This window comes from Amblyomma mixtum, chromosome 2 (genome assembly GCF_055824585.1).
Source record: "Amblyomma mixtum isolate Tamu chromosome 2, ASM5582458v1, whole genome shotgun sequence".
Classification (NCBI taxonomy): Eukaryota; Metazoa; Arthropoda; class Arachnida; order Ixodida; family Ixodidae; genus Amblyomma; species Amblyomma mixtum.
In genome coordinates, this window is record NC_143013.1 from 108,592,819 (window position 1) to 108,620,245 (window position 27,427).

At 47.1% G+C, this 27,427-nt stretch overlaps 1 protein-coding gene across 1 annotated transcript; it reads right to left on the minus strand.

Annotated features, from left to right (window-relative positions):
• Nucleotides 1-14,886: 14,886 nt before the first annotated feature.
• Nucleotides 14,887-27,360, minus strand: LOC149360520 (polyubiquitin-like). Its single transcript, XM_089572370.1, has 2 exons — nucleotides 27,304-27,360; nucleotides 14,887-16,543 (listed from the first exon to the last, which is right to left on the minus strand). The coding sequence occupies exon 2, from the start codon at nucleotides 16,326-16,328 to the stop codon at nucleotides 15,198-15,200; it is 1,131 nt and encodes a 376-aa protein (XP_089428496.1). The 5' UTR covers nucleotides 16,329-16,543; nucleotides 27,304-27,360; the 3' UTR covers nucleotides 14,887-15,197.
• Between the last annotated feature and the right edge of the window lie 67 nt (nucleotides 27,361-27,427).

The following is a 27,427-nucleotide window of genomic DNA, read 5'->3' on the forward strand; positions in this document are numbered from 1 at the left end:
GAAAAGAAAGACGAATAGAGGGCGCGAGAGCAACAATTGTTCCGACCAGAACGACCGAAACTCTTGGCTGCGCTCTAGTTACATAAAGCAGAAATTTGGCGCCGTTTTTCAAGGACATCCTTCAAAACGTGCTTCAGTCGCTTTCACTGGGGATGAAGCGAGCAGAGTCGCGGTAATAAATGACTCGATAAATTATCCAGATGCCGTATGCTACAAGGACTCATTATCCATTTTGTTTTTATGATCCATTTGGTCCTCTACGTCAGGTCATTACTGTTCGATGACGTAGCCGTGCCGTTCAAAGGTCTGTGGGAAGCGACCTGACTGTTGGCTCATTGGCGATCGGACCTCACTACTGGATGCACCTTGCAGCCAATATTGAATCGGAGCACGCAACGAATGGCGAAGGCTATCGTCAACGCGAGTCTCCGCTGCCTTTCATTTCTGTGATTGGTCGACTGTTGCTTTCTTCTGATGATCCCGTCACGCTTACGTCACGCGAAACGGAGCCGAAAATGGACAACGGATTCTTATAAAATATGGCCCCAGGTAAAACAACTTCCTGGAAATGCAAGGGCCAAGTGAACTTTGCGATGACGTTCTGCGCTAGCATACATGTTTCAAGCAGCCCGCACAAGCTATAGACCACCGAAAATGCCAGTAGAGCCATCTTTCAGCAGGCGGGAAAAATAGGTTCAGAAGTGTGCCCCACCGGTGTGTCACGCCGCACCCGAGGGAAGCATCCGGTGACCAACCGGTGGGCCACGACGCACAGAGATCAAAACTATGATAAGGGGCTACGCAGCGAACGTGTTAAACTATATTGAAAAGAACCTTATAAAATATTTGAATATTTGATTAAAGTTTTTTCTCAGCAGCACGCATTGTGCATCGGCCACGTGTGTCGCGCCACATGTGCTACTAAAAATAAATTCAAATTCTTTATTTCTGCCTTGTAAAGATACAGACAGAGGAGGCGCAGAAAAAGCTGCGAGAGACAACCTGACTAAGCCGCAGCCCCCTTTCGCTTGGCAGCAGCTTGACAGCAAGGCTTTTAATACAAAAGGCAGTTGCAAAGCGTGATAACAAGTATACAATAATGAGCAGGTACAAGAGAAAACGAAAGAACATTATAAAATATTGACACAATATTCACATTGGGTAGACACAGGTAATGGCAGCAAAGAAAAAAATAAAAAAAGCACAAAACAAAAATCCTACATGCTAGCATACAAAGCACGCAAAGACCTGTTTGACGAACTAAAAAGGTCAAAATTATTATATACATACGCGTTTAGCAGGGACGGAAGAGAGAACTGCAGGCGTTCTCTACCCGAGTTTAATCGTGGGGTCGGGACTACCCATGTCTCCGCATGCCTTGTTGTGTAGCTTGCATCTCGGGTATGTAGTTCAGCAAGTTTACGTATGTGGTTTACATTTCTACGTGTTTCGAGTTAGAACCGGACACTCAAGCGATATTTATACAAGTTGTGTATTTTTAGCACACCACTTTGTAGAAAGAGATCTTTGCTTGGCGAGTCCCAGGGGACATTGTAAACATGACGAAGAAACTTTTTCTGAAAAATGTAGATACGCTGAAGACAGCTAACTGTAGCTGTGCCCCACACTAGATGGCAGTAGTTTAAATAGGAGTAGAAAAGTGAATTATAGAGGAGTAACTTTACTGTTCTTGGAATGACGTATCTGAGCCGACTTATGACTCCGGTTATTTGAGCCAGTTTCGTGACAATATGGTCCGTGTGGTGTTCCCAAGACATGCTGGAAGAAAAAACTACTCCAAGGCATTTAAATTGTTCAACTATGTCTATACGTCGCGAGTTTAGTTTAATCTCGATGGGGGAAGGAAGTACTTTGTTTTTATGACGAAATATGACAGCTTTTGTTTTCTTCTCATTTATACGCATGTATCTGGATTCGGACCACTTTTGTAATTCACTCAAGGTGTCATTGCATTCCCGAACAAGGAGATCAAGATCATTTCCAGTAAAAAAGATGCTAGTGTCGTCAGCGTAGATAATAAATTTAGCGGCGGAGTTAATGTTGGAGATATCATTTAGGTACATATTAAAAAGTAATGGTCCCAATATACTACCCTGGGGAACGCCAGAAGTAACAAGTTTTAGTTCAGATGTCACATTGTCTATGCTTACAGCCTGTTTTCTATGCGAAAGATATGATTTCAGGATCATTTGAGCCAGTCCACGAATACCACAACGCTCCAAGTTTTTCAGGAGTACACTGTGGTTTACTAAATCGAATGCCTTCGAGAAGTCCACGAAGACACCAATAACAAAGGCCTTATTTTCAAACTGTGTTAGTATATATTCCTTTTGTTCGAGTAGTGCTAACTCGGCAGATTTATTTTTGCAAAACCCAAATTGATTAGGTGACAAAAGGTCATGTTTATCAATAAAATCAGACAACCGTGCATACAGAACTTTTTCAAAAGCTTTCGAAAGCTTTCGAAAAGCTTTCGAAAGGAAGGAACAAGTAAAAAAATCTCTGCCTCTCCCGTAACCGAGAGTAGAGTAAGCATGAAATTTTTAGGGGCCTAATGTCATCTCGGTGGACACCCGAACCGCACCGTACAGGAAGGGAGGAGCGCCACCACCCGTTCAGCGCGATGCCTTGTCATTTGAACGCAAGGTTTTTTGAGGAAAGGAAATGGCGCAGTAATTCTCTGCCATCTCGGTGGACACCCGCACCACACCGTAATGGAAAGGAGGAACGCCACCACCCGTTCGGCGCGATGTCTTGCCCTTTGAACGCAGCGCTTCTCCCCCGGGCCCCTGTGCGCCTGCGCGACTTTGCTTCGATGCGCGAAGCCCCTAAGAGATCACGTATGACAACGAAGTGTATCGTGGCATTTATGTGCTTTTTGCACGCGTTATTAGAAATCGGAAATTATAATTCCGTGCATTATCAAACGCACAGCGACTGATATCTTGATAAACATTGAGAAGGCACTGGCAGCAGTTATTTTTTGTGACTCCTTTGGAGACCAACCAGCGCTTGCATGCCGGTCGCGTAGGAGGGCTTACAGAGTCTCGTTAAATCTCGCTAAGTCTCGTACGGTGCCCGGATGTTCTCGTTTCAGTGCCCGGATGACTGGAATTCAGTGGTGGTGGTGGTGGTGAAAACATTTATTAAGAAAGGACAGGAGGTATGCGTGGATCAGCCCGTAAGGGACCGATCCTAGTATGGGACCCCAGTGGCGGTGGCCGTCGCCCGGGCTTGCCCGACTAAGGCTTGTTGGGCCTGTAAGTCGTGGCAGCCGAGCAGGGTCGCCTCCCAGTCCTCCCGGGTTGGGTTGGGGATGGGGGAATAGCCGGGTTGGAGGGGCAGGCCCACACCATGTGATAGGTGTCAGAAGACACCGCACTACAGTGCGGGCAGCTGCCGTTACAGGAGGGGTCAAAATGCTTTAGTGCTGCCGGGCACAGTAATGTATTGGTGAAAAGGCGGAGAAGGAGCCGCTCATCCGCCTTCTTGAGGCCTTTACATGGGCTTGGGTAAAGGCGATGACTGTTTTGATAGTAGGCTGTAATTTCTTTGAATGTATACACCGGATTAAAATCGGGTTCCTGATCGGGTGGGGAGGAGAAAACAGCCCGGTGAGAGAGCGCGCGGGCGGCTGCGTCTGCTGCCTCGTTTCCTGCCAACCCCTGATGAGCAGGGGCCCATATAATGTAACGGTGTGCGGGGTCCGTATCCCGTATGCAATTTTGGTATATTCGATAGGCTAGGAAGGGAGTGCAGCCTTGTTCGATGTTCCGACAGGCCCCTCGCGAGTCGGTGATTATGTATTTTGAATCGGAATGTGAGGCCGCGAGAGCAATCGCGACCTCTTCTGCTAGTGTTGCACTTCTGGCTCTGAAGGTGAGGCCGTTAACTGTGTTGCTGTTGTGAACTACCGCGGCCGTGTACCATCCCCCGTGGTGAGGACCGGAGGCGTCCACGTAGTATACACCTGATTTGTTGCCATAATGTCGGGCTAGCGCTTCCGCTCGTGCCAGGCGCCGACCATTATGGTCTTCGTGTGACGTTTGCTGGAAGAGGCCGCACGTGGAGGGCACGTCTCCACAGTTCTGGGATGCGAAACCTGTCTTCCATTGGAGGGGTGTGTTGTATGTGGAGTCGAGCAAGAAGGCGGCGACCCGACTCCGTTAGCGACAAGCGCGTGTACTGGTTTGTAAGGTGTGCCTCCCGGAGCTCCCGGAAAGTATTCACCACCCCAAGAGCCATAAGCCGGCTGTTTGAAGTAGTGATGGGGAGGTCAAGGGCACGCTTAATAATTTTGCGAAGGATGACCTCAAGCGCATCCTCCTCTTGTTTCCGTAGGTGGAGATAAGGAGTCGAATAGAGAATTCGACTGGTTACAAAGGCGTTTGCCAGCCGCAAGGCATCCTTACTTCGTAACCCCCCGCGTTTGTTGGAAACCCGGCGGACCATACGGCCCACCTGGTCCCCCACCTTTCGGAGTTTGGCCAATGTAGTGTCTGGCCGTCTGTGTTTGTGGATGTAGAGTCCTAGTACCCGTATCTCGTCACTTTCGCGTATGGGACCGCTCTCAAGAGAAAGAGAGATTTTAGTTGCGCACTTCTGTGAGGGGCGGAGGTGCACAAATTCCGATTTTTGAGGGGAACATTGAAGACCGTAGCGGCGGGCGTAGCGGTCTACTATCGTCGCCGCTGTTTGCAGGCTGGTTTTAATGTCTCCTGTGCTGCCCTGCGTGGCCCATATGGTTATGTCATCGGCGTACAGGGCGTGCTGCACGCCGGCGACACCATCCAGTTGTGCCGGCAGGTGCATCATAGCCAGATTGAAGAGCAGCGGGGAAAGTACCGCCCCTTGGGGGGTTCCCCGCGTGCCGAGTAGGTAAGGACCATGCTCTCTATCTTGGATGCGGATGTAGGATTGACGATCCATTAAAAATTGGCATATGTATCTGAATGTGTTGAGGCCACAGTCGGTCTGACTTAGGTTAGTGAGTATGATCTCGTGTGTTACATTGTCAAATGCCCCTTTGAGATCCAAGGCGAGTACTACCCGGTCATTATGGGGGCATTCGAGGGGGTCAAGGACTTCCCGATTAAGTTGCAGGAGGACATCCTGTGCGGATCTGTGTGGGCGGAATCCGAACATGGTGCTCGCAAATTCATGTTTGTGTTCAAGATATGCAGATAACCGATCCCGCACCATCGTCTCCATGAGTTTGCCCACACAAGAGGTGAGAGAGATGGGGCGGAGGTTATCTGTGTCAACTGGTTTGCCTGTTTTAGGGATGAAAGTGACCAGAGCCGTTTTCCAGTCAATTGGAAGGGGGGTGTCCCCGCGCCAAATTGCATTGATGTAGGCGAGGAGGGACTGGTATGCCAAGTCGGGCAGGTTCGTCAAAAGCTTGACGGTGACCATATCCCTCCCTGGCGCAATGCCCCGTTTCATTTTGGCGAGGGCCGCCCGCAGATCACGGAGCTGGAAAGGTTGATCTAGCTCCGTGTTCTCCTTGCCTGCATAAGAGTACGCAGATCCACGAGCGTCTTGGGCTGTACACAGATACTGGTCCCGAAGTTTCTGTGCCAGTTGAGTTGTGTTGCCAGGGAAAGCATGCATGGCTCGCTGCAAATGTTTTTGTGTTTCTGTTCGTGTTTGGGTTGGGTCGATTAGGGCTCGAAAGAGACGCCACGTGTTGCGGCTGGACATTTGTCGCGCGGCCGTGTTACATCTATCCACCCAGTTGGAGTCGGCGAGTTGGGCCGCGTACTCTGCCGCTTTCTGGGTAAGCTCGGCAATTCGAGCTTTAAGCTTTCTGTTATGTTTCTGGCGTCGCCAACGGCGGACGAGGCTGCGACGGGCTTCCCAGAGGTGTAGAAGGTGGTTATCCACGTCAGTGCCCGGATGACTGGATTTCAGTGCCCGGATGACTGGATTTCAGTGCCCGGATGACTGGAGTTCAGTGCCCGGATGATGGCTCTCGGTCTCGGCGTGACGTCACCACACTGCCGACAACGGGGGCTAAAAGCCTTTCATGCTTAAAATATTCGGAAGGCAGCGCTGCTGCGTTGCACGGTTAAGATATATAGGTGAGGACACTGTGCAGGCGGCGTACTGGCCGCAAGCGACCAGATAAAGTACCAGCCGCGTCATCCAAACCGGGCCGCTGATCGCAGCGCCAGTGTCGATGGAGCGGTGAAACTTCGCCGGGAGAAAGAAAACATAAATGAACTATCTCGTTGCGATAGCAACCATGCAGTTATCGCACGGCTCGTTTGCGTCACAAAAGCTGTTCGCATGGTATGAACTGTTCCTTGCGCTGTCATCAGCAGCATTGTCGTGGCACTTTAAAGGCCGATTCACACGACGGTCCGTTCGCCCGCGCACTTCGTGTTCATGCGTCAGCACACTGAGAGGCGCGCTGAATGAATGAATTAATGAATGGATGGATGGATGGATGGATGGATGGATGGATGGATGGATGGATGGATGGATGGATGGATGGATGGATGGATGGATGGATGGATGGATGGATGGATGGATGGATGGATGGATGGATGGATGGATGGATGGATGGATGGATGGATGGATGGATCGATGGATGGATGGATGGATGGATGGACGGACGGACGGACGGACGGACGGACGGACGGACGGACGGATGGATGGATGGATGGGTGGGTGGGTGGGTGGATGGATGGGTGGATGGATGGATGGATGGATGGATGGATGGGTGGGTGGGTGGGTGGATGGATGGATGGATGGGTGAGTGGGTGGGTGGATGGGTGGGTGGGTGGATGGATGGACGGACGTACGGACGGACGGACGGCTGGCTGGCTGGCTGGCTGGCTGGGTGGATGGGTGGGTGGGTGGGGGGTGGGTGGGTGGATGGATGGATGGATGGGTGGGTGGGTGGGTGGGTGGATGGATGGATGGATGGATGGATGGATGGATGGATGGGTGGGTGGGTGGGTGAATGGATGGATGGATGGGTGGGTGGGTGGGTGGGTGGATGGATGGATGGATGGATGGATGGATGGATGGATGGATGGGTGGGTGGGTGGGTGGGTGGGTGGGTGGGTGGGTGGATGGATGGATGGATGGATGGCGGCCGACAGCGCGCCTCTGAATGTACTGATGCATGAACACGTACGAACAAGTGCTTTGTTGAAAATTGCAGCAGTGGCTTTCAGTGCATCAATATCTTTCAGTGCAATCACGCTGTTTTATTTTCAATGTTTTCCTTAAACTCACTGAAACCGCTACCTACTGAGCTACAATGCGCAAATGTTTCTGTAAACAGTACAATGTAACTGTTCAGATCGCATACATTGTTAGCAATAGCTCCTAATTACGAAAAAAAGCTTTTGTGGGTTGCTGTTCCCAGGTATCGGCCAGTAAGATGTGAGCGATTTTATTGCCTCTGTAAGTATAAGTGTGACGAGTTAGTGGCATGGGTTGGAAAGGCAAGACCAGAAAAATTCAGAAACGGGAAAGTGACGCGCAATAAAGGGTGCTACGAATGAACTGTGTAGCTAAAAGTAAATGAAAAAATCAATACGTTCATCTCGTTTCAGTGCAAACTGTGGCACAGTCAAAGTTTGAGAGCATCCTTGCATCAGTGCCAGAAGCGAATACCAGAATAATTTGTTAGTGGCTTGTCAATACTGTTAAGGTTAATCATTCCTTAGGCCTTCCAGTACAGCGAGGAGAAGTTTAAGGTTGCGCTTGGTGTTGCAATGTAGTAAAGTGAGGAGGATATCACCCGACAATTGAGCCATGGTTATTTTACAGTAGGGGCTCTGGAAACATAGTTGCTGCACTTGTAGTTAGCGTAAATTCAAGTAAGGAGACTGCTAAAAACATACTGCTAAACAGGGGCGTACTTGAGTGCGCTGTCGGGAGAAAGTCGGACAAAACACATCCAAATGAGCGGAAAAATCAAGAGCAAGCAAACGACTGAGTAAACGAACGGTACAATAAGCTAGTGCATAGAAGTGCGAACGAGCGGCGCACACGAAAGCTATAGCAAATAATTTAAGGGATGAACTAACGAGCTAACTAGCGAAAGAACGAGCAGGGCGCGCAGCATGCGAACGAATGAACGGGCCAACTAACGCACGTACCAACGAGCCAATGGTCAAGAGAACAAAAAAGACGAGCGATGATTACATGCTCGGTTAGTATCAGGGCGCCGGCACTTATTCGTGTAGCAGGTTCAAAAAACCCGCGAGAACTCATCGCCTTCCTCGCCTTCAACTAAACCGCTGCTTCATAAAACCGCAGTTGGCAACGAAGAGGTACTGAAACAAAGCGGCAAAAGTGTTCGCTTCTTTTCATCGGCAACAGGTTTCGGGAAAATACCGTTCACAAAGCGCGTATTCCCCATAGAAAAGCATTGCCTCTAACTGGGGCCCGACGGACGGACGGATGGGAGCGTCCCCTTTGAAACGGGATGGTGGCAATTGCCACCATGCTCAGCTTTTCTTTCCTTATTTCTGTTCAATTGTGTTGTTAATTCTCATTAAGATTCGCCATCTTCTTTTACTTCGCTTTCCTACACTTCTAACCTTATGTCATATCTCTGCTTTTCAACCACCAATCCTCCAATCGCTTTTTGCTAACTTCCACTGCAGATTTATTTACATGACCATTGTTATCTTTAAACCCTAAGGCCTCAGGAAGAGTGACTGTGCCTGCATCGACATCCGGATGGATACCATGACATTTGAGTACGAGGTGTTCAATTGTTTTCACAGACCTACCACACACTGCACATGTGTCATCATCTTCGTTGAATCTTTTTATTGCGAAAGCAATGCTAGTTGCACGTTCAGCCCGTCGCGTAGCGAGGCCGGTAGCTACCAAATTAGCATATTGGATTGGATTGGATCGGATCGGATCGGATTGGAATGTAATGGATTGGATTGGATTGGATCGGATCGGATTGGATTGTATTGTATTGTATTGTATAACCGATGCATCATAACAAGTCTAACCACAAGCACCACCACCAGCTACACTACCAGCTGAACCACGGCGTAGCTACGGATATTGCTTTCGCAATTACCAGGCTTAACCAAGTTAAGCCACAGCCATTTTTTGTAGCTGCGTGTTCTAAGACACCCTGGCCTAGCTTCAAAGAGTAGGGCACTGCCTCTTGAGTTATGATAGAAAAATTCTTTCCTGATCTTTCTTTTCCAGTATCGATGCAGTTCTACACTATGCTTCTTTTCTATTGAATTAACCCAATTTTCAACTTCCGCGTTTTTAACCTGTCGTTTAATGCTCTTTCTTTCTCCGTCCTCATGACCGGCATACTTACTGGTTATTTTCCTAGTTTTTTTTTCGCCACTGTGAGTCAACGCTCTTTCTGTATAAGTATTTAAATACCTTAGCTACCCACCTGTTATCGTCCAGTTTCCTCAGGCGTTCTTCATATAGCATTTTGCTCTTAGCATCCCGTGCTTCGTCCCATGCCTAGCCCATATCCCCTTGTACTGACTCGTTTGTGGTTTTGCCGTGGGCACCTAGTGCTAATCTTCCAACAGCTCTCTGATTTACGTCTAATCTCGACTGAACTTCTGCCCTCAAGCACAGAACCCCATTCCCGAAAGTAAGCCCCGGCACCATTATCCCTTTCCAAATACCTCTGAGTACTTCATGTTTGTTGTACCGCCATAATGCCCGATGGTTCATTATACCGGCGTCTCTTCGCCCTTTTACCCTAAGAGCCTGTTCGTGCTTTTCCCTGTATATCTGCCCTTCGTTTAGCCATATCCGGAGGTATTTGTATCGAGCCGCTCTGGGCATTTGGTGGCCTTGTACTGTAAGAACCTGTTCAGTTCTATCGTTTAAAATCATTACACCTGACTTAGTTGTGCTAAAACTGAAACCTAGAGCGTCTCCTTCGTCTCCACAACAATTAACCGAAGTTTTTAATTCTTCCTGGCCGTCTGCTAACAGTACATTATCGTCCGCATATATTAAACCCGGGAGCCGCTGCTCGACAACATTTCCGCCTAATCTGCACGACAGATTATAACCTAGATTACTTTCTCATAGCCTTCTTTCCATATTTGTCACATAATGCATGAACAGCAGCGGTGATAGAGGACAACCTTGCCTTAATCCTGTGTACCCCCACAGTTGTGTTACTTTTATGCGAAGCATATTACTAGAGCTACACTACAGCCCGTCGAGCGCGGCGGTGGAGCTACCACCGTGACCACGTGACACCACGTGACAACATGACGTCACAGCAGAGGAGAGATGGGCTGCCGGCTCGCGCGGTCGGCCGCGGCGGTGGAGGCTCCACATCAGAGGCGCTGCCTGCTGCTGCTGGGGGTACATCAATACAGTCTATAGGGAATGGTGGCGGTGGTGGAATAACTAAGGGTGTTTCCAATGTACTTTCCATGGATGCCAAGAACGCTGTTGTAGCCGGTGCTGGGGCAGCGGTTGTACACTCTGCATTGAATTCACCGATGATCCCGTATATAGCTGCCACGGCAATCCTTGCTACACTTCTAGTGGTTGTATTAAAATGACCAAGTATTCAACCAAGGAAAGCCATGTATTACCAAGCGTAGCCATCAATATGCTTCGCATCTGACTAGGCTTAGCCTTAGCTAAGCCTCAGCCATTTTTTTTATTCCTTCCCATGTAATTTCAACTTTATTATCTCGGTAGATTTCCTGTAGAAAATAAATTACCTCATTATCGATACCTACATCTTTTAATATGTTCCACAGGAGTTCCCTGTTCACGTTATCGTATGCACCGCTTATGTCCAGAAAGGCTAAATAAAGAGGTCTGTTTTCCGCCTTAGCTATTTCTATGCATTGGGTAAGCGCGAACAGGCTATCATCTAATCGCCTACCCCTTCTGAATCCATTCTGAAGTTCTCCGAGTATCCTATTACTTTCTACCCATGACTGCATTTTTAATTTCACTGCCTGCGTTACCAGCCTGTATATAACAGATGTTATCGTAGTCGGTCGGAAGGATTTTATGTTCATCTTATCTCCTTTCCTTTTATAAATCATATTCATTTTACTTTGTCTTCAGCTGTGCGGAATTTGCTTATTTGTTATGACTGTCTACAGTATTAGCGAAGGAGCAGTATTAAAGAAGGAGCGCCATCTAGGCACTGTTGCGGTCACTAACGCCGTGTAACTTGGGCGGCCGGTCGCAGCTGCGTTTGGCTGAACAGGAGCACCCGTTGGCTGTTCTGCGTAATCGCGTTATTTTAGCTTTTTTGCATGGGGGCTGCTTGTTTTGAGAAGAATAATGATTGTGCATGTTTCTCGCGTTACTGAAGACTGTTATCTGGAACTGATGCTCTCGCTGGCACATTGCGCCTGCACACATACCAAATTTGCGTAGACTGAGAAACAAGTGCTTATTGCAAATCCACTCGGATGGAAAACATGTTCGCACCGTTGTCACATTTATGTTGACATGTACTTATTTAGCCGACAGCACTTTCTCGCCGAAATGTTTGCCGTCCATCACAGCCGGCTGTTCCAGGAAAATCTGGGCGCCACTGTGAGACTTCAAGCCAACGTCCACAAACTCTTCGTGTCACGTTTTCTAACCCATTTGTCGTGAAATAGAGAAGGCATTTTACAGACGAAAATGTTTTTGGCTGTCTCTGGGCCTTCCAGATAGATCCAGGCCCTTGATTTGCTTGCTCACACAGCACGGCTAACTGTACAAAATGGCCGAAATACTAATTGTTGCTATATGGAAACATGCTGATATGCAAATTTTGGCAGCTGTAACAAAATTTTGATATTGTTTTTTTACAGGCAAACGATTTTGTGTTTGGTATTCATTCATGATCCGGGCACAGAAGGGAGAAGCAAAGCCCACCGCTCTGCCGTCGTACTTGCAATTGAGAAAAGACCACGACCCCTTCCCCGGTGAACAGATGTTTTCCTCCGCCCCCACGAATGAGTGAAGGCGGAAAAAAGGCTCTTCCGGCTCCCACCGTAATTATCTTTTTATTTCGGCCAGCTTTCAGTGCCTTCAACAGTGCAGCATCTGCTCATACCGTTGCTTCAGAGCTACACAGAGGTGGAGAGACCAGCAAAAACGTGAGAAATAAGCGCCGTTGCGGAGGACTCTGGATTAATTTCGACCACCAGGTGTGTAACCTGGACTGACATCGCGCGGTACACGGGCGCCTCTTGAGTCTCACCTCCATCGGAACGAGGCCACCGTAGTCGGGTTCGAACTTCGGTATTCCGGCTCAGTAGGCGAGCAAAAAAAATCTTTGCCTCTCCCGTAACCGAGAGTAGAGTAAGCATGAAATGTTTACGGGCATAACACATTGGTTGTAGATGGTACTAGTCAAAATCTTGAAATGGGTCTAGTGATCAGCACACCACACCACACATACTGTGCACTGGTCCATGTGGACGCAATCATTTCCTGTGAGTGTCTGAAGAATCTCTTCCGCCCTGCCTCGTCAGCTGTATCCGGTTTCTGTCAGGCTCCATTGCTCGGCTTAAGCAGCTGTGACGGTGGCGGCATTTAAATGCAGGACGATGCAGAAGCGTACGCGGACACGACGAAACGCAGGCCTGACAAGAATGTATATGCCGCGCGTTCGAATACTCCGCAAGTGTGTATACATCTGCCTGCCAAAGGGGGCAACGTCATGAGCTGAAGGCCCAGCGGCCGGTCTTTCGCATGCGTGAGTGTGGGACCGCTGCGCCATCCTTGGGGACGGCGCGGAAGCAGTTTTTCTGCGCAAAGCCCTTCTCGCCCTGGAGCTCCCCTCTTGCTTTAAGCGGCCCTTCTCTCTTAGAGTGTCACGTTAAATCTCGTACGGTGCCCGGATGCTTTCGTTTCAACTCCCGGATGTGTGGAATTCAGTGCCCGGTTGTTGGCTCTCAGTGTCGGCGTGACGTCATCACACTGCCGACAACGGAAGCTAAAAGCATTTCATGTTCAATAACCGCTGTGCCGCCGCGGTGACATTTTCTCTTCTCCTTCGAAGTCGTCGGCGGGGATAGGAAGTACTTGTCTCTCCCGGGTATCCATGGGGAAGAGAGAACGAGCGGAGGGAAAAGCAGACTTCGTGTGATAGGGTGCCTGGTTCGAAGAGCACAAGAAAAAGGGACACAAGACAAGTGGTGGCTCGCCAAAGGACGGTTGTGCGCACAGAGCTGTCCCCCAGAATCGGTTCTCTTTCATCTCCACTGACGCAATTCAGTTGCTCCGCTGTAACCACATTTCGATGTAAATAAAACAGAAAAGGAAACCGCGTTATGTGTGACGTCATCATCATCATCAGCAGCCTGACTATGCCCACTACATGTCTCTCCAATTAATCCTGTCCTTCTCCAGTTGCGGCCACCGTATCCCCGCAAACTTAATCTCTCGGCCCACCTAACTCTCTGCCGCCCCCTGCTACGCTTGTCTTCCCTTGGAATCCACTCTGTTACTGTTAAGGCCCAGCGGTTGCCTTGCCTTCGCATTACATGCCCTGCCCAGATCCATTTTTGCCTCTTGATTTCGACTAAGATGTCATTAACCCGTGTTTGTTCCCTCACCCACTCCACCCGCTTGCGATCTCTTAACGTTGCACCAGGTGGTCAAAATTATTCCGGGCCCTTCCGCTATGTCATCTCTCTCCGTCCACTCTCTCCTTCCTCCCTTGCCTCACAACCAGATTGAGGTGTCCACCGAGAAGTAAGGCATTTTATGAGCTTATCATTTCCTCAAGATTAATTTTTCGCGTGTGATTAGAGCCGTGCCCGTTTATCTACACAATAAAGGCCTATTCAGTAATAAAACTGACAGCGGCGACATACAAACCGTTCACAAGAGGTGTCTGGCTTTTTCTGCAGCTGTCATCTCCCCTTCATCGTAGGCGGCTGCGGTGCGCATCTATTCGGATCTTTGTCTCACCGCTTCATTCCTCTATCTCTCATTTATCTGCGCGCGGCAGAGTGGCTGTAGCCCTTGAAAGCGATATTCGACTGGCCCGTGCACTCTCTTTTCCTATCTTCGAGCAGGCACTCACACAATCACAAGCCCACATCATACGCGGCGCCTTGGAGGCCGTGCATGTAGCCAAGGCGGAGCGCCATAGTCTCTGTACTGTGCAGACGACCAGAGCCACAGACTTGTGGATCAGAGAACGAATGCTCTCTGGACGCCGCCAGCAAGTGCGCCCTGCACCAGGAACCACGAGGATCATACTGTGCCACACGTTTCTCACACAATAAAGCAATCTTTGTGACCCTCCAATAAGAAGTACAGTCACTACATGTACTCAAAAGGTTTAGGTTTGGTTTGTGGGGTTTAACATCTGAAAGCGACTCAGGCTACGAGGGACAGCGTAGTGAAGGGCTCCGGGAATTTTGACCCCGTTGGGTTCTTTAACGTGCACTGCTATCGCACAGTACACGCGTCTCCAGAATTTCGCCTTCATCGAATTTAGACCACCGCGGCCGAGATCGAACCCGCGTCTTTCGGGCCAGCAGCCGAGCACCACAACCACTGAGCCACCGCGGCGGCTTGTACCGAAATGCGTCACGTAATCATTGTGATAGTGATTTAATAAACCAGCTAGCGCTGCTCACTAGTCGCACTCCTGGGGTCAGCAGCACTCATTCTTGCTTACTAGGAGACCGCAATCAGGGGGCACTCCATATACTTTGCCATCTAAAGAAGTGACCACATATATCTGAAGAAGTGTTCCTGGAACACTGCCGTGAAGTGCGCGGACCATTAGTAGCAAGTTGTAATACAGGAAGCATAATGTGTCACAGTTTGCTACTCCCTCGGGGAGGCATTTCATATCGTTGAAAGAACTACTGCCAGCTGAAGACAAAGGTTTAATATTGTGAGACAGAAAAAAAGTGAGACGCTCTTAGCGAGAAGGTTGAGTGCCTTGATGTTCCCAGCTGTGTCTCTGAGCTTGACCTCAAGCCTGGTGGCCCTGCCAAGGAGGGCCTGGCAAAAATCTGAATTCAGCCGCGCAATCGCTGCAGGAGATGAAGGATCGACCTTCCTTGAATGTTGTAGGTTGGCAAAGTGAGAGACTGTTGGTCAACAGTTAGGCACTGTTGGCCATGTGCGATGCCCTCCTTGTGCTTGGCCTTAGCGGGTCCGATTTCAAGCATGATGACTACTCCGCTGAGGGCCTTGAAAAATCTATGTCATCAAGTAGATGCTGCGAGGTGCAGGATCGAGTCGTTTTGAACGTTGCAGGACGACAAGATGTCATCATCCTCGAGTTGCTTTCCGGCAAAGGTGATACACTGCCAGTAGGGCGGAATTCCTTCTTCAGCCTGGATCTTGGCCTTGACGTTCTCTACTGTGTCATTGGGCTCAACGTCAAGAGTGAGTGTCCTTCCCCTGAGGATCTTAACGAAAATCTGCATGTTACCAGGCTCATTAGGCACGAGGTGCAGGGTCGAGTCTCTTTCAATGTTGTAGAACGACAAGGTGTGACCATCCTCGAGCTCTTCTCCAGCAAATGTGATACGCTGCCAGTTGAGGGGAATTCCTTCTTTGGTGCGGATCTTAGACTTGACCTTCTCTATTGTGTCGTTCGGCTCGACTTCAAGCGTTAGAGTCCTTCCCCTGAGGATCTTAACAAAAACCTGCATGCTGCCATGCTGATTAGGCGTGAGGTGCACAGTCGAGTCTCTTTGAATGTTGTAGAACGACAAGGTGCGACCGCCCTCGAGCTCTTTTCCTTCAAAAGTGATACACTGCCAGTCGGGCGGAATTCCTTCTTTGGCGTGGATCTTAGACTTGACCTCCTCTATTGTGGCGTTCAACTCGATATCAAGTCTGATGCATATCTTGAGAATCTTGACCCAAATCCGCATGCAACCAGTCGGAAGCCGTAGGATATGAAGGGTAGACTGGTCTTCAATCTTGTAGTCTGAGAGAGTGTGGCTGTCCAGGAGCCGTTGTCCCTGAAAGATCAAAACCTGTTGCTCGGGCGGGATACCCTCTTTATCCTGAATCATAGCCTTGACACTCTCTATTGTTTCGTCGGGATCGGGTGTAAGCTGAATGATCTTTGCAGTGAAAGTCTTGACAGAAATATGTATGTGTCTACCAAACCTCAACACGAGATGAAGGGTCGCCTTGTCCCAAATTTCGTAGTCTAACAGGGTGCGGTCATCTTCGAGGTCTCTTCCAGCAGATATAAGACGCTGTTGGTCGGGCGGGATACCCTCTTTATCCTGAATCTTGCACTTGACGTTCTCTATTGTGTCGCTGGGATCGACCTCAAGCGTAATTGTCTTTCCAGTGAGGGTCCTGACAAAAATCAGCATGTCTCTAGCAGAAGCAGAAGCCGCTGACCAAAACGGGTAGGATTTTGTAGTCTGACAAGGTGATACCGCCCTGGAGCTGCTTCCAGCAAAGGTGAGACGGTTCTGGCCGGGCGAAAGGTCTCTGGTCCCGGGTCTTAGCCTAGATGTTCTAGATCGTGTCGTTAGGCTGGACCTCAAACGTGATGGTCGTGATGGAAATCTTCAGGCTGAAATATCTGTTGAGAAAAAGAACAGCGTGGTTACTATTCAAGCACGGATGGTGCCCAGGCCTAGCAGTCTACATTGGAGTCGAAAAATCGGCCCTGCGGAATGTCTTAACCGCTTACATTGGTTAGCGTGGGCAACGAAATGTAAAAAAAAAAATATGATGACCCCCCCCCCCTCCCCCCCGGGCCGCCTGAGGCACAAAGGGGAGTCTGAGACAAAAAACTGTCGCAGTGAGACCGCACCACAACGATAAGAGGTGAGGGAAACATAGCTAAATATGGGCCGAAGAGTCGCCGTACCACTTGGTCATGTGACGTATAACTTGCGGAGAATCTTATATACTGTCCATTTTGGGCGTTTTAGTTGTCGTAGTGCGCACTTAAAAAAACTCCAATTCAGTAAATTTTGGCGACGCTTTGTCAGGGTTTATTCGGCTAAAGATGCTTTTGTAACTGCACAAGTCGGCATACGAAATGTTTGCGAAATGCTCCGCCAACGGCCCTTTGAAAGCTGAAATCAGGAGAAATCTCGATGGTGAGAATGCACTGGTTGCTATTATAGTTTAACAAAAATATGCTGCTAAACTTTAAAAAAGCATACGCCAGAACAAAACATTCCTGTTAATATTATTTCCAGGTAGCTCAAAATTGTCACTGTTGCGAAATATTTGTAAGTTTTGTTAAATGTCTTGCCCATTTTCACCAATCTCACCTTGGTTCGACTTTTTCAAGAAATCCATTTGAAGTAATTGCATGCTGTCTTCACCGAATTCTCGCCAGTAAACACATGCCACAGCACTAAAAAATATCCCATTTTGTTCACTGTGATTCCTTTTATGCTGTCGTTGTATGCTGCATTCTATGTAAAAATTTGAGAATTTTTCAAAAGTTAGCAAACTTAGATCAACTTTAGGTAACGGCCCTAATATTATTTGGATCGAGGACTACTTAGCTAACCGATCTCAGTATGTTGTAGTTAACAATGAAATTCCTTCTATTGCGCTCGTTACGGCGGGAGTACCCCAAGGGTGCGTTTTTGCTACACTTTTATTCCTTATCATCATTAATGATCTGCTCGCTAACATACAAGTTAAAATTAAACTTTTTGCCGATGACTGCATCCTTTACAACGAAATTAACTCTATAAATGACCACGATGATTTAAACAGCGCCCTTCATGAAGAGGCAATATGGTGTCAAAAAAGGCAAATGGAGTTGAACATTAAAAAAACAGCCTTCTTATCTGTAACCCGTAAAAAACAAAGATCCGAATATGTGTACAGCATCAATAACATACCGCTCACCCGAGTTCACGAACACAAATGCCTTGGATTAATCATTTCACATGATCTAAGATGGGAATCACACATTAACAATATAGTATCGTGTGCTTTAAAACGGTTGTTTTTCCTTAAAAGACGGCTTCGAGAAGCGCCACCGGAGACCAAACTGTTAGCATATAACACATTTATACGATAAGTTCTCGAATATGGAAACACGATTTGGTTTCCCTATACACAACAGCTCATTAACAAACTAGAAGGAGTGCAGCGAAAGGCAATTAGATTTATCTTTAACAAACGCAGGACCAGTGATTCACCATCCCAACTACTAAAACAAGCATCTATCCTTACTTTACAGAAACGCGCCAGACTAGCACGACTAAAATTATTGTTCCAATTAGTACATAACACATTAAACAAAGATACTTCGTTATATATACCTGTAGATGAATCCAGACCATCCCGGCATAAACACCCATTAACCCTTAGAGAGTACGCATTCCGAACCGACTGTTTCAGATATTCATTTTTCCCGCTTGCCATAAAAGAATGGAATAGTTTGAACCCCTCTATCATTACTAATACATCTTTGCAGAAATTTGTAATTCTGGTAGAAGAACAGTTGCGCGATAATTAAAACATAATTAGACAAGTACAACAGACCACTCGTATCACTGCATATAAGAGCATCTGTATGAGCAGATTACTTACAATGAATAAAATTGCACCTTTTCTTTGAAAAAAATGCTCTTTCGTTATGTGTTTTATTTTTTGTTATCTGTGTTTTTTCCCATACTGATGTAATTATTTGCAACTAACAGTGTTTTTAATGTATTCCATTCCATTTGTATTCGATTTGTACGTTGCTATGTGCCCATCCTGTAAACAACTCAATGGGATTGACAATGTCTGAAATAAATAAATAAATAAATAAATAAATAAATAAAGACCTAATGCGACACGATTATTTTCGACCGCATTATGAACGTAATCAGAAAATTCTTCCAGGAGCACTATTGTGTTTTTTGTGAAGCCAAATTGGGCTGGATTATGCAGAGAAAATCTTTCCCAAAGCGACTCCCTCACACAAGCGATATGTTTTTCCATTATTGCGCTAAACGGCACAAAATTGCGATCGGTCTGTAGTTCGTGCAGTAGTTTTTTTTACAGCTTTTGTAAACAGGCCTTAGGATCGATATTTTCACCTCTTTGGGTATAAGGTCGGATTCGAATATGCCATTTAATGTCTTTAGCATCAAATCTGTCAGCTTATTGAAATGGAAATAGAAGTCTCGAAATCGTACTTCTTCTACGCCTCATGGTGCTCGAAAGCTCCGTTTCAGATAACGGTGATAAAAGGGATGTGTGTGCGCATGCCCGTACTGGCTTGTATTCGTCATAGCTGTGGCCATTCCGTTCTCTTAGCTTCTCCGCGGCTCGTACAAACGTATTGAACTTTTCACGTATCACCTGCGTGCCTTGGTTCGGAAAGTTCTTTTTGATTGTACCCACAATGCTGAACTGTTTTGTTCTCCCTATTATTTTATTTGCCATGTTCCATGTCTTTCTCCCGTCTTGATTGCAAACTGCGAATTGATGCAAGAAGTATCCCCTTTTAGGTTGTCGTATTTTTGTCGTGACAAGATCATCTTCTGGTTCTTTTCTGCATCTTTTCCTGGTCTCTTAAGTAGCAGAGATTCATTATTTCATGAGTCATTCATTTATGGTGTGGATTTTTTTGCCACAGGGTGGCACAAATGGATGCACGATAATAAATACCTTGAAATATGTCAACTAGCTGCTTGCATGCATTTAAATTGTGAAGAGCCAACAGAGCTCTCCAATTAGTATTCTTACCCGCCGCGGTGGCTCAGTGGTTAAGGTGCTCGGCTGCTGCCCCGTAAGATGCGGGTTCGATCCCAGCCGCGGCTGTGTGGCTATGCGTGTGTGCGTGTGCGCTCGTGTGCGCGTGTGCGCGTGTGCGCGTGTGCGCGTGTGCGCGTGTGCGCGTGTGCGCGCGTGTGCGCGTGTGCGCGCGTGTGCGCGTGTGCGCGCGTGTGCGCGTGTGCGCGCGTGTGCGCGCGTGTGCGCGCGTGTGCGCGCGTGTGCGCGCGTGTGCGTGTGCGCGCGTGCGTGTGCGCGCGTGCGTGTGCGCGCGTGCGTGTGCGCGCGTGTGCGTGTGCGCGCGTGTGCGTGTGTGCGTTCCTGCGTGCGTGCGTGTGTGCGTGCGTGTGTCCGTGCGTGCGTGCGTGTGTGTGTGTGTGCGTTCTCGCAGCCTATCGTTGAGGAACCTGCCTGTCGGGCCTATGTACCATCCTATGTATGTAAGAAAGTAATCCGGGTTAATATCTATCGTACAGGTTGCCCGGAAAGGTAAGAGAGCAGCGGCTTCTCGGTATGGAGAGTGCGTATCATACTGTAATACTAGTGGACACCGAAGAAAATTTGCAGGCTAGTTAACTGTAGTGAAGACGAGGGATGCGCTCTAGGCTTCACTTTTAGCGCAGTGAAGTCATGTCTGATAATTCTCAACGAATGCACTTATCAGGTGCTAAGAATTCTACAATACAAATATCTGGGGGTATAGGTAAACGAAGGACGGATGATATACATGTAAAAGAACGAATAGACTGCTAGGGTTAGAGGACGAAGAGATACCGCAATAATGAAACAAAGGGCATTATGGCGGCACTAAATAAGAATAAAGTACGTGAGTTACTTGAGATGCAATAATGAAACCAGGGCTGACTTTTGGGAGTGTAGTTTTGTGCCTAAAGGAAGAAGTTCAGTCGTAACTAGAAATAAATCAGAGAGCTGTTGGAAGATGAGCATAGGTACCCATGACAAATCCACGGACGAGGCAGTACGTGGTTACATGGGAAGGGCATCGTTCGATGCACGGAAAGCTCAAAGTAAAACAATGCACGAAGTAGAAGCTTGGGCGGGTTGGTGATGGTTCACTTGCCACATAGCGCTAAAAAGACACGGACACAAGGGAGACACACAGGACGGGCGCTAACTTGCAACTGAAGTTTATTGCATGAAACCAGGCAATATAGCAGAGAAGAGGAGATAAAAAACATTTGAAATAAGGAAGCACTCAAACAGCGTTATCTTCGAACAAGTTTTGCAGATTAGAAGTCATGAAAAGCCTTTCCTTGTCAGATAGAAACACTGAGGCAGCACTGACGCACATATCTTCCTTTTTCGAATGTACATTGAACGCCTCTATAATTTCACTAGTAAGCTGATCTTTGTGGCAATCAATTACAACAGAGCTTTTGAAATCTTGATAACAGCCAGGACACTTCTTTGTTTTTCCATCTTTTTCTTTAGCGTTGATGTGGCCAGCAAGATGCCCCTTGACACCATTCCTGACACCATTGTTGTGTTCTCGCACCCTATCCTTGAGGCATCTGCCTGTCTGGCCTATGTACTTCCGGCCGCATTCCAACGGAACAGAATAGACTGCATTCTTTTCACTTGTGACATACTGGTTCTTATGCTTCTTTTTACATTTTATGGCTTTTTTAGGACGGGGGTTCACGCGATTACACAGGTTTGATAACTTGTCGGGAGAGGAGAACACTAACTGTACTTTTTTTTCTCTTTGCGGCGACGCGGTGGCTCAGCGGTTACGGTGCTCGGCTGCTGACCCAAAAGAGGCGGGTTCGATCCCGGCCGCGGCGGTTAGAATTTCTTTGGAGGAGAAATTCTAGAGGCCCATGTACTGTGCGCTGTCAGTGCACGTTAAAGAACCCCAGGTGGTCGAAATTTCCGGAGCCCTTCACTACGGCGTCTCTCATAGCCTGAGTCGCTTTGGGACGTGAAACCTCATAAACCAAACCTGTACTTTTGCACGGCTGGTTATCCTCTTGAGGTTGTGGGAAAGGGTGTGGCAGTATGGAATAACCGTCACTTTTTGTTTGTTTCTGTTTTAATTCTTTGGAATAGGCTCGCTAGGTTCAGCCTTTCCGAACTTAGAAATTGTATGCTTCAGCAACTTCTGAGCGACAGAAACGAAAAGATGAGGAGGGTAACTTGCTTCCCTTAGCCTGTTGCGCTGATTAAGAAGACTAGACTCTGTACAATGTGTTCAGGACTTTTTGAGCGCGTTGGAGAGGCATAAGTTAGCGATGGCCCGCTTTACTATCTTAGAATGCGCCGACTGGAACGGAAGGACCGGTCATTTGCACCGTGGTTGATAGGACCAACAGGTGTGACGTGCCTGAAGGTGGAGTTTTATGTCCATAAATTTTATAGACCGGTCTTCCGGCACCTCATGCGTGATAGTTAAGGGAGATAAGGCCGTGCTAAACCATTTTAAGATCTCTTATACAGTGGCCTGAATGTTCTGTCCGTTTACACTTGTCAGAACCAAATAGTCACCTACATATCGAAAATTTTTAACCATAGAAAAACGTCCAAGAATCTGAGCTAACTCTCTGTCCACTGATGCCAAAAAGATGTCACTTAGAATTGGAGCGATGCAAAGCCTATGGGAACTCCTGTTTTTTTGAAGGTAAACGTTCCCACCCAAGAGCAAAACGTCGAGGAGAGGTACATCGTTAACAGTTCAAGGAACCCTTGCACCGACACCCCCTGAGGCATTTTGGAAAGCTACGGTGCCATGACGGTCTATGCATTGTTCTACGTACAAAAGTAACCTGTCTTGGGGGATAGAATAATATAAATCTTTTACGTCAGTAAAAAAGGCCATTAACCAACCACTTCGAGTTTCCAGAAATTTAACTACGTCAAGGTAACTTTTTGTCTGATACGGGTCTTCTACTTCAAGCATCATCAATTGGTTCTTGAGAAAGTTCGATAGCGATTTTTGCCATGATCCCTTTTCGAATATAATTACACGAAAGGGGCAATCTACCTTATGAGTTTTTGCTGCGAAGAATATATTGAGGGTATCAGTGTCACTTTTTTCTACGTTCTTTTGAAGAGCACTAAGGTTCAACTTGGAGCATAACTGCATCGCTTTCTTTCTGACAGACGCTATAGAGACAGTTGTTCTGTCAAAGACGAAGTGAATGGCCTATGAGGCCTTAGAGTCGAAGGTGGCTTTAGGTAGGACGGCAAGCCCTCCTTCTTTGTCCGACAACAACAAACCAGAAGACAGGTCCATTCAATTTCTGGACATAAAACTCCACCTCCAGGCACGTCACACCTGTTGGTCCTATCAACCACGGTGCAAAAAACCGGTCCTTCCGTTTCATTCGGCTCATTCTAAGATAATAAGGCGGGCCGTAGCTAACTTATGCCTCTCCAACGCGCTCAAAAAATCCTGTACACATTGTACAGAGTCTAGTTTTCGTAATCAGTGCGACAGGCTAAGGGAAGGAAGTTACCCTCCTCATCTTTTGGTTTCTGTCGCTCAAAAGTTGCTGAAGCATACAATTTCTAAGTTCGGAAAGGCCGAACCTAGCGAGCCTATTTCAAATAATTAAAACAGAAACAAACAAAAAGTGACGGTTATTCCATACTGCCATACCCTTTCCCACAACCTCAAGAGGATAATGAGCCGTGCAAAAGTACAGTTAGTGTTCTCCGCTCCCGACAAGTTATCAAACCTGTGTAATCGTGTGAACCCTCGTCCTAAAAAGCCATAAAATGTAAAAAGAAGCATAAGAACCAGTATGTCACAAGTGAAAAGAATGCAGTCTATTCTATTCCGTTGGAATGCGGCCGGAAGTACATAGGCCAGACAGGCAGATGCCTCAAGGATAGGGTGCGAGAACACAACAATGGTGTCAGGAATGGTGTCAAGGGGCATCTTGCTGGCCACACCAACGCTAAAGAAAAAGATGGAAAAACAAAGAAGTGTCCTGGCTGTTATCCGGATTTCAGAAGCTCTTTTGTAATTGATTGCCACAAAGATCAGCTTACTTGGGAAATTATAGAGGCGTTCAATATACATTCGCAAAAGGAAGATATGTGCGTCAGTGCTGCCTCAGTGTTTCTATCTGACAAGGAAATGCTTTTCATGTCTGCTAATCTGTAAATCTTGTTCGACGATAACGCTGTTTGAGTGCTTCCTTATTTGAAATGTTTTTTATCTCCTCTTCTCTGCTATATTGCCTGGTTTCATGCAATAAACTTCAGTTGTAAGTTAGCACCCGTCCTGTGTGTCTCCCTTGTGTCCGTGTCTCTTTAACGCTATGTGGCAAGTGAACCATCACCAACCCGCCCAAGCTTCTACTCCGTACAATGTTTTACTTTGAGCTTTCCATGCATCGAACGATGCCCTGCCCATGTAACCACGTACTGCCTCGTCCGTGGATTTGTCATGGGTACCTATGCTCATCTTCCAACAGCTCTCTGATTTATTTCTAGTCACTACTGAACTTCTTCCTTTAGGCACAAAACTGCATTCCCAAAAGTCAGCCCTGGTTTCATTATTGCTTCTCAAGTATCTCTCGTACTTTATTCTTATTTAGTGCCGCCATAATGCCCTTTGTTTCATTATTACGGAATCTCTTCGTCCTTTAACCCTAGCAGTCTATTCGTTCTTTTACATGTATAACATCCGTCCTTCGTTTACCTATACCCGCAGATATTTGTATTGTAGATATGTATTCTTAGCACCTGATAAGTGCATTCCTTGAGAATTATCAGACATGACTTCACTGCGCTAAAAGTGAAGCCTAGAGCGCATCCCTAGTCTTCACTACAGTTAACTAGAGCCTGCAAATTTTCTTCGGTGTCCACTAGTATTACAATATGATACGCACTCTCCATACCGAGGAGCCGCTGCTCTCTTACCTTTCCGGGCAACCTGTACAATAGATATTAACCTGGATTACTTTCTTATCTCCAGTTTTCCATAAGCTATAAGGAATTAAGAGCAGCGGTTATAGGGGACAACCCCGCCTTAATCTTTTACGTACCTGGACAGTTGTAATTCTTATCCCTTCCCATGCAATTACAAATTTTAGTATATCGGTGTATTTCCCGTGTTCATGAATACCTTCTTCCGCAAACGAGCAAACAGGAAGTGGACGTGGAAGAGCCCGAATAGTGAGACTAAAAATTAAATAGACTTCGTACTGTGCGCCTACCCTGGCATCGTAGAGGATATGGAGCTCCTTGGAAAGGTCTGTTATAGCGACCACATGATGGTAAGGTCTCGTATTCGCTTAGATTTGAAGAGGGAACGGATGAAACTAGTGAAGCGGAAGGCTATTAACGAGTTAGCGTTAACAGGGAAGGTAGAGGAACTCAGGATGTCGCTGCAGAACAGATTTTCCGCTTTAACTGAAGAAGACGATCGTAGCGTTGAAACAATGAATGATAATCTCTCAGCTATTGGTACAGAGTGCGCAGCAGAAATAGCTGGTAGAACAAAGAAGACTCAACTTAAGTTAAGGACAACGCAGCGAGCTATGGAAAGAAAAATGATAGATGTAACGTTAAGATATCGGAAGCGGGCGGAGTGGGTGAGAGAACACACGCGGGTTAATGACATCCTAGTTGAAATCAAGAGGAAGAAGTGGGCTTGGGCAGGGCATGTAGTGCGAAGGCAGGATAACTGCTGGTCTTAAGAGAAGGCAAGCGTAGTAGGGGGCCGAATAAAGTTATACTGGCGTATGAGATTAAGAAGTTTGCGGGAATGCGGTGGCCGCAGCTGGCAAAGGACATGGTTAATGGAGAGACATGAGAGAGGTCTTTGCCCTGCAGTGGGCGTATTCAGGCTTATCGTGATGATGATAGTGAGTCACTTTTCTAAATCTCCTACGAAACCAATGTTGAGCCCTTGACAGATAATTGTTTGTTTCAAGAAATTCCATAATATGCCTGTAAATTATTTGCTCTAGGACTTTACATGAGTACGCTGTTATATAGAGATGGGTCTATAATTAGAAGTTGCTAGTTGCCGGATTTCTAGAGGGGAAGTATAGTGGCGAGTTCCGATGAGGAAGTGACAACGCCAGTAAATAGAGATTTCTGAAAAATTATTGCGAGATATTGAGATCACCAGAGAGAATAACACGTAAGGAAAGTGTTTGGGATATATTCCGGTCTAGCGCGTTTTTTTGTGCTGACATAGAATGCGGGCATGTTTCAAAGAGACTTGATAATTTTAGATATTAGATAACTGAGGCTTGGGTACATGTATTTTCGGCGCATTCATCTGCCACATGTTTTCCATAGACAGCGGGCTGGCTGGACAGCTCAGCGGTTAAGATAGGCAATGTATCCTATCTGTATCTCGTATCTTACCATGACGGTTTCGCCGCACAATGGTCTCTCGACATGCAAGCGAGGCTTCTTTTATTTTTTGTGGGCGTTTGTTGTCAGGCCTCCCCTCTCGCTACAAAGGAGAACGGGGCGTTTCAGCCTTAAGCTAGATAAGAAAAACGATTGATGGAACACCCATTTTATAGCAAGGCTTGACAAGTTGCAACGAAAAGACTTGAGCAAATCCAAGGTCGCTTCGCGACGTTCAAGCAAAAGCGTGTGAAGGAGCCTCTTTTTTTTTCTTGTGGGAGTGCGTCTGTACCCTTTGGAAACAAAATACTGAGGTTAAACACAGATGGCGTGAACTGGTGAGAAAATGTGCGCCGACGGACGATTAAGCGACTATGAAAAACGTTTGGTTGAATGGTTTGGTTGGTTTATGGGGTTTAACGTCCCAAAGCGACTCAGGCTATGAGGGACGCCGTAGTGAAGGGCTCCGGAAATTTCGACCACCTGGGGTTCTTTAACTGCACTGACATCGCACAGTACACGAGCCTCTAGAATTTCGCCTCCATCGAAATTTGAACGCCGAGGCCGGGATCGAACCCGCGTCTTTCGGGTCAGTAGCCGAGCGCCGTAACCACTGAGCCACCGCGGCGGGGGAAAAACGTTTGGGTGCAAGGAGTCAACTATCGTTACAACATCGTGGAGATTTACATTCATTCATTGACTCCATCCAGAACGCTATAGTAGATGATAATGTTTCCTCCCATCGCGCAGTACAGATTGAATCATACAGCGCTGCGATCACTCACTCTCTTCAGTCTTCTCATCTGATATGCCTCGCCACTCTATCTCCTCAGTGGGCGGTGTTTTAGTGCGGGCCAAATGGTGTGTCAGCAATCCGGCGATCGCAGCTCTTTTCTAACTCGTCGTCGACACAGGTGGCAATAAAGCTCAAATCAACGTTATTAGAAACTGCTTTTGGTGAGAAAAATGCGCAGTAACAAGCAATAATTTCTGTCTGCGAAAACATAATCGAACACAGCACTGAACTTCACACCAAGGTCGTCTAAATTCTTTGGCAGAGTGACATAGCTGCAGAAGTTTCGCCCCCTTATATTCCCCTTCATTGAGAATAAAACTTGTTGCCTGCCGGTCCACAGTAGTAGTCATGAAGCCAAGTGAATTCAGAACGATATAGATAACACACCTTCGTTACTTTGCAAACGTTCCTCTCCTAAACTTCGTCAACGCGGAACAGCGGCTACCAAAAGACTCCACTGTTGCACCTACCTCTGTCGTGGACGTTCAAAGCTTCGGCCGTTGTCAGAATGCCGACAACGACGGTTGATCGGTGCTCTTCTGACGGTGGTATCAGTGGTGCGCGTTTCAGCTCTTTTAGCAATGCAGTCCTATT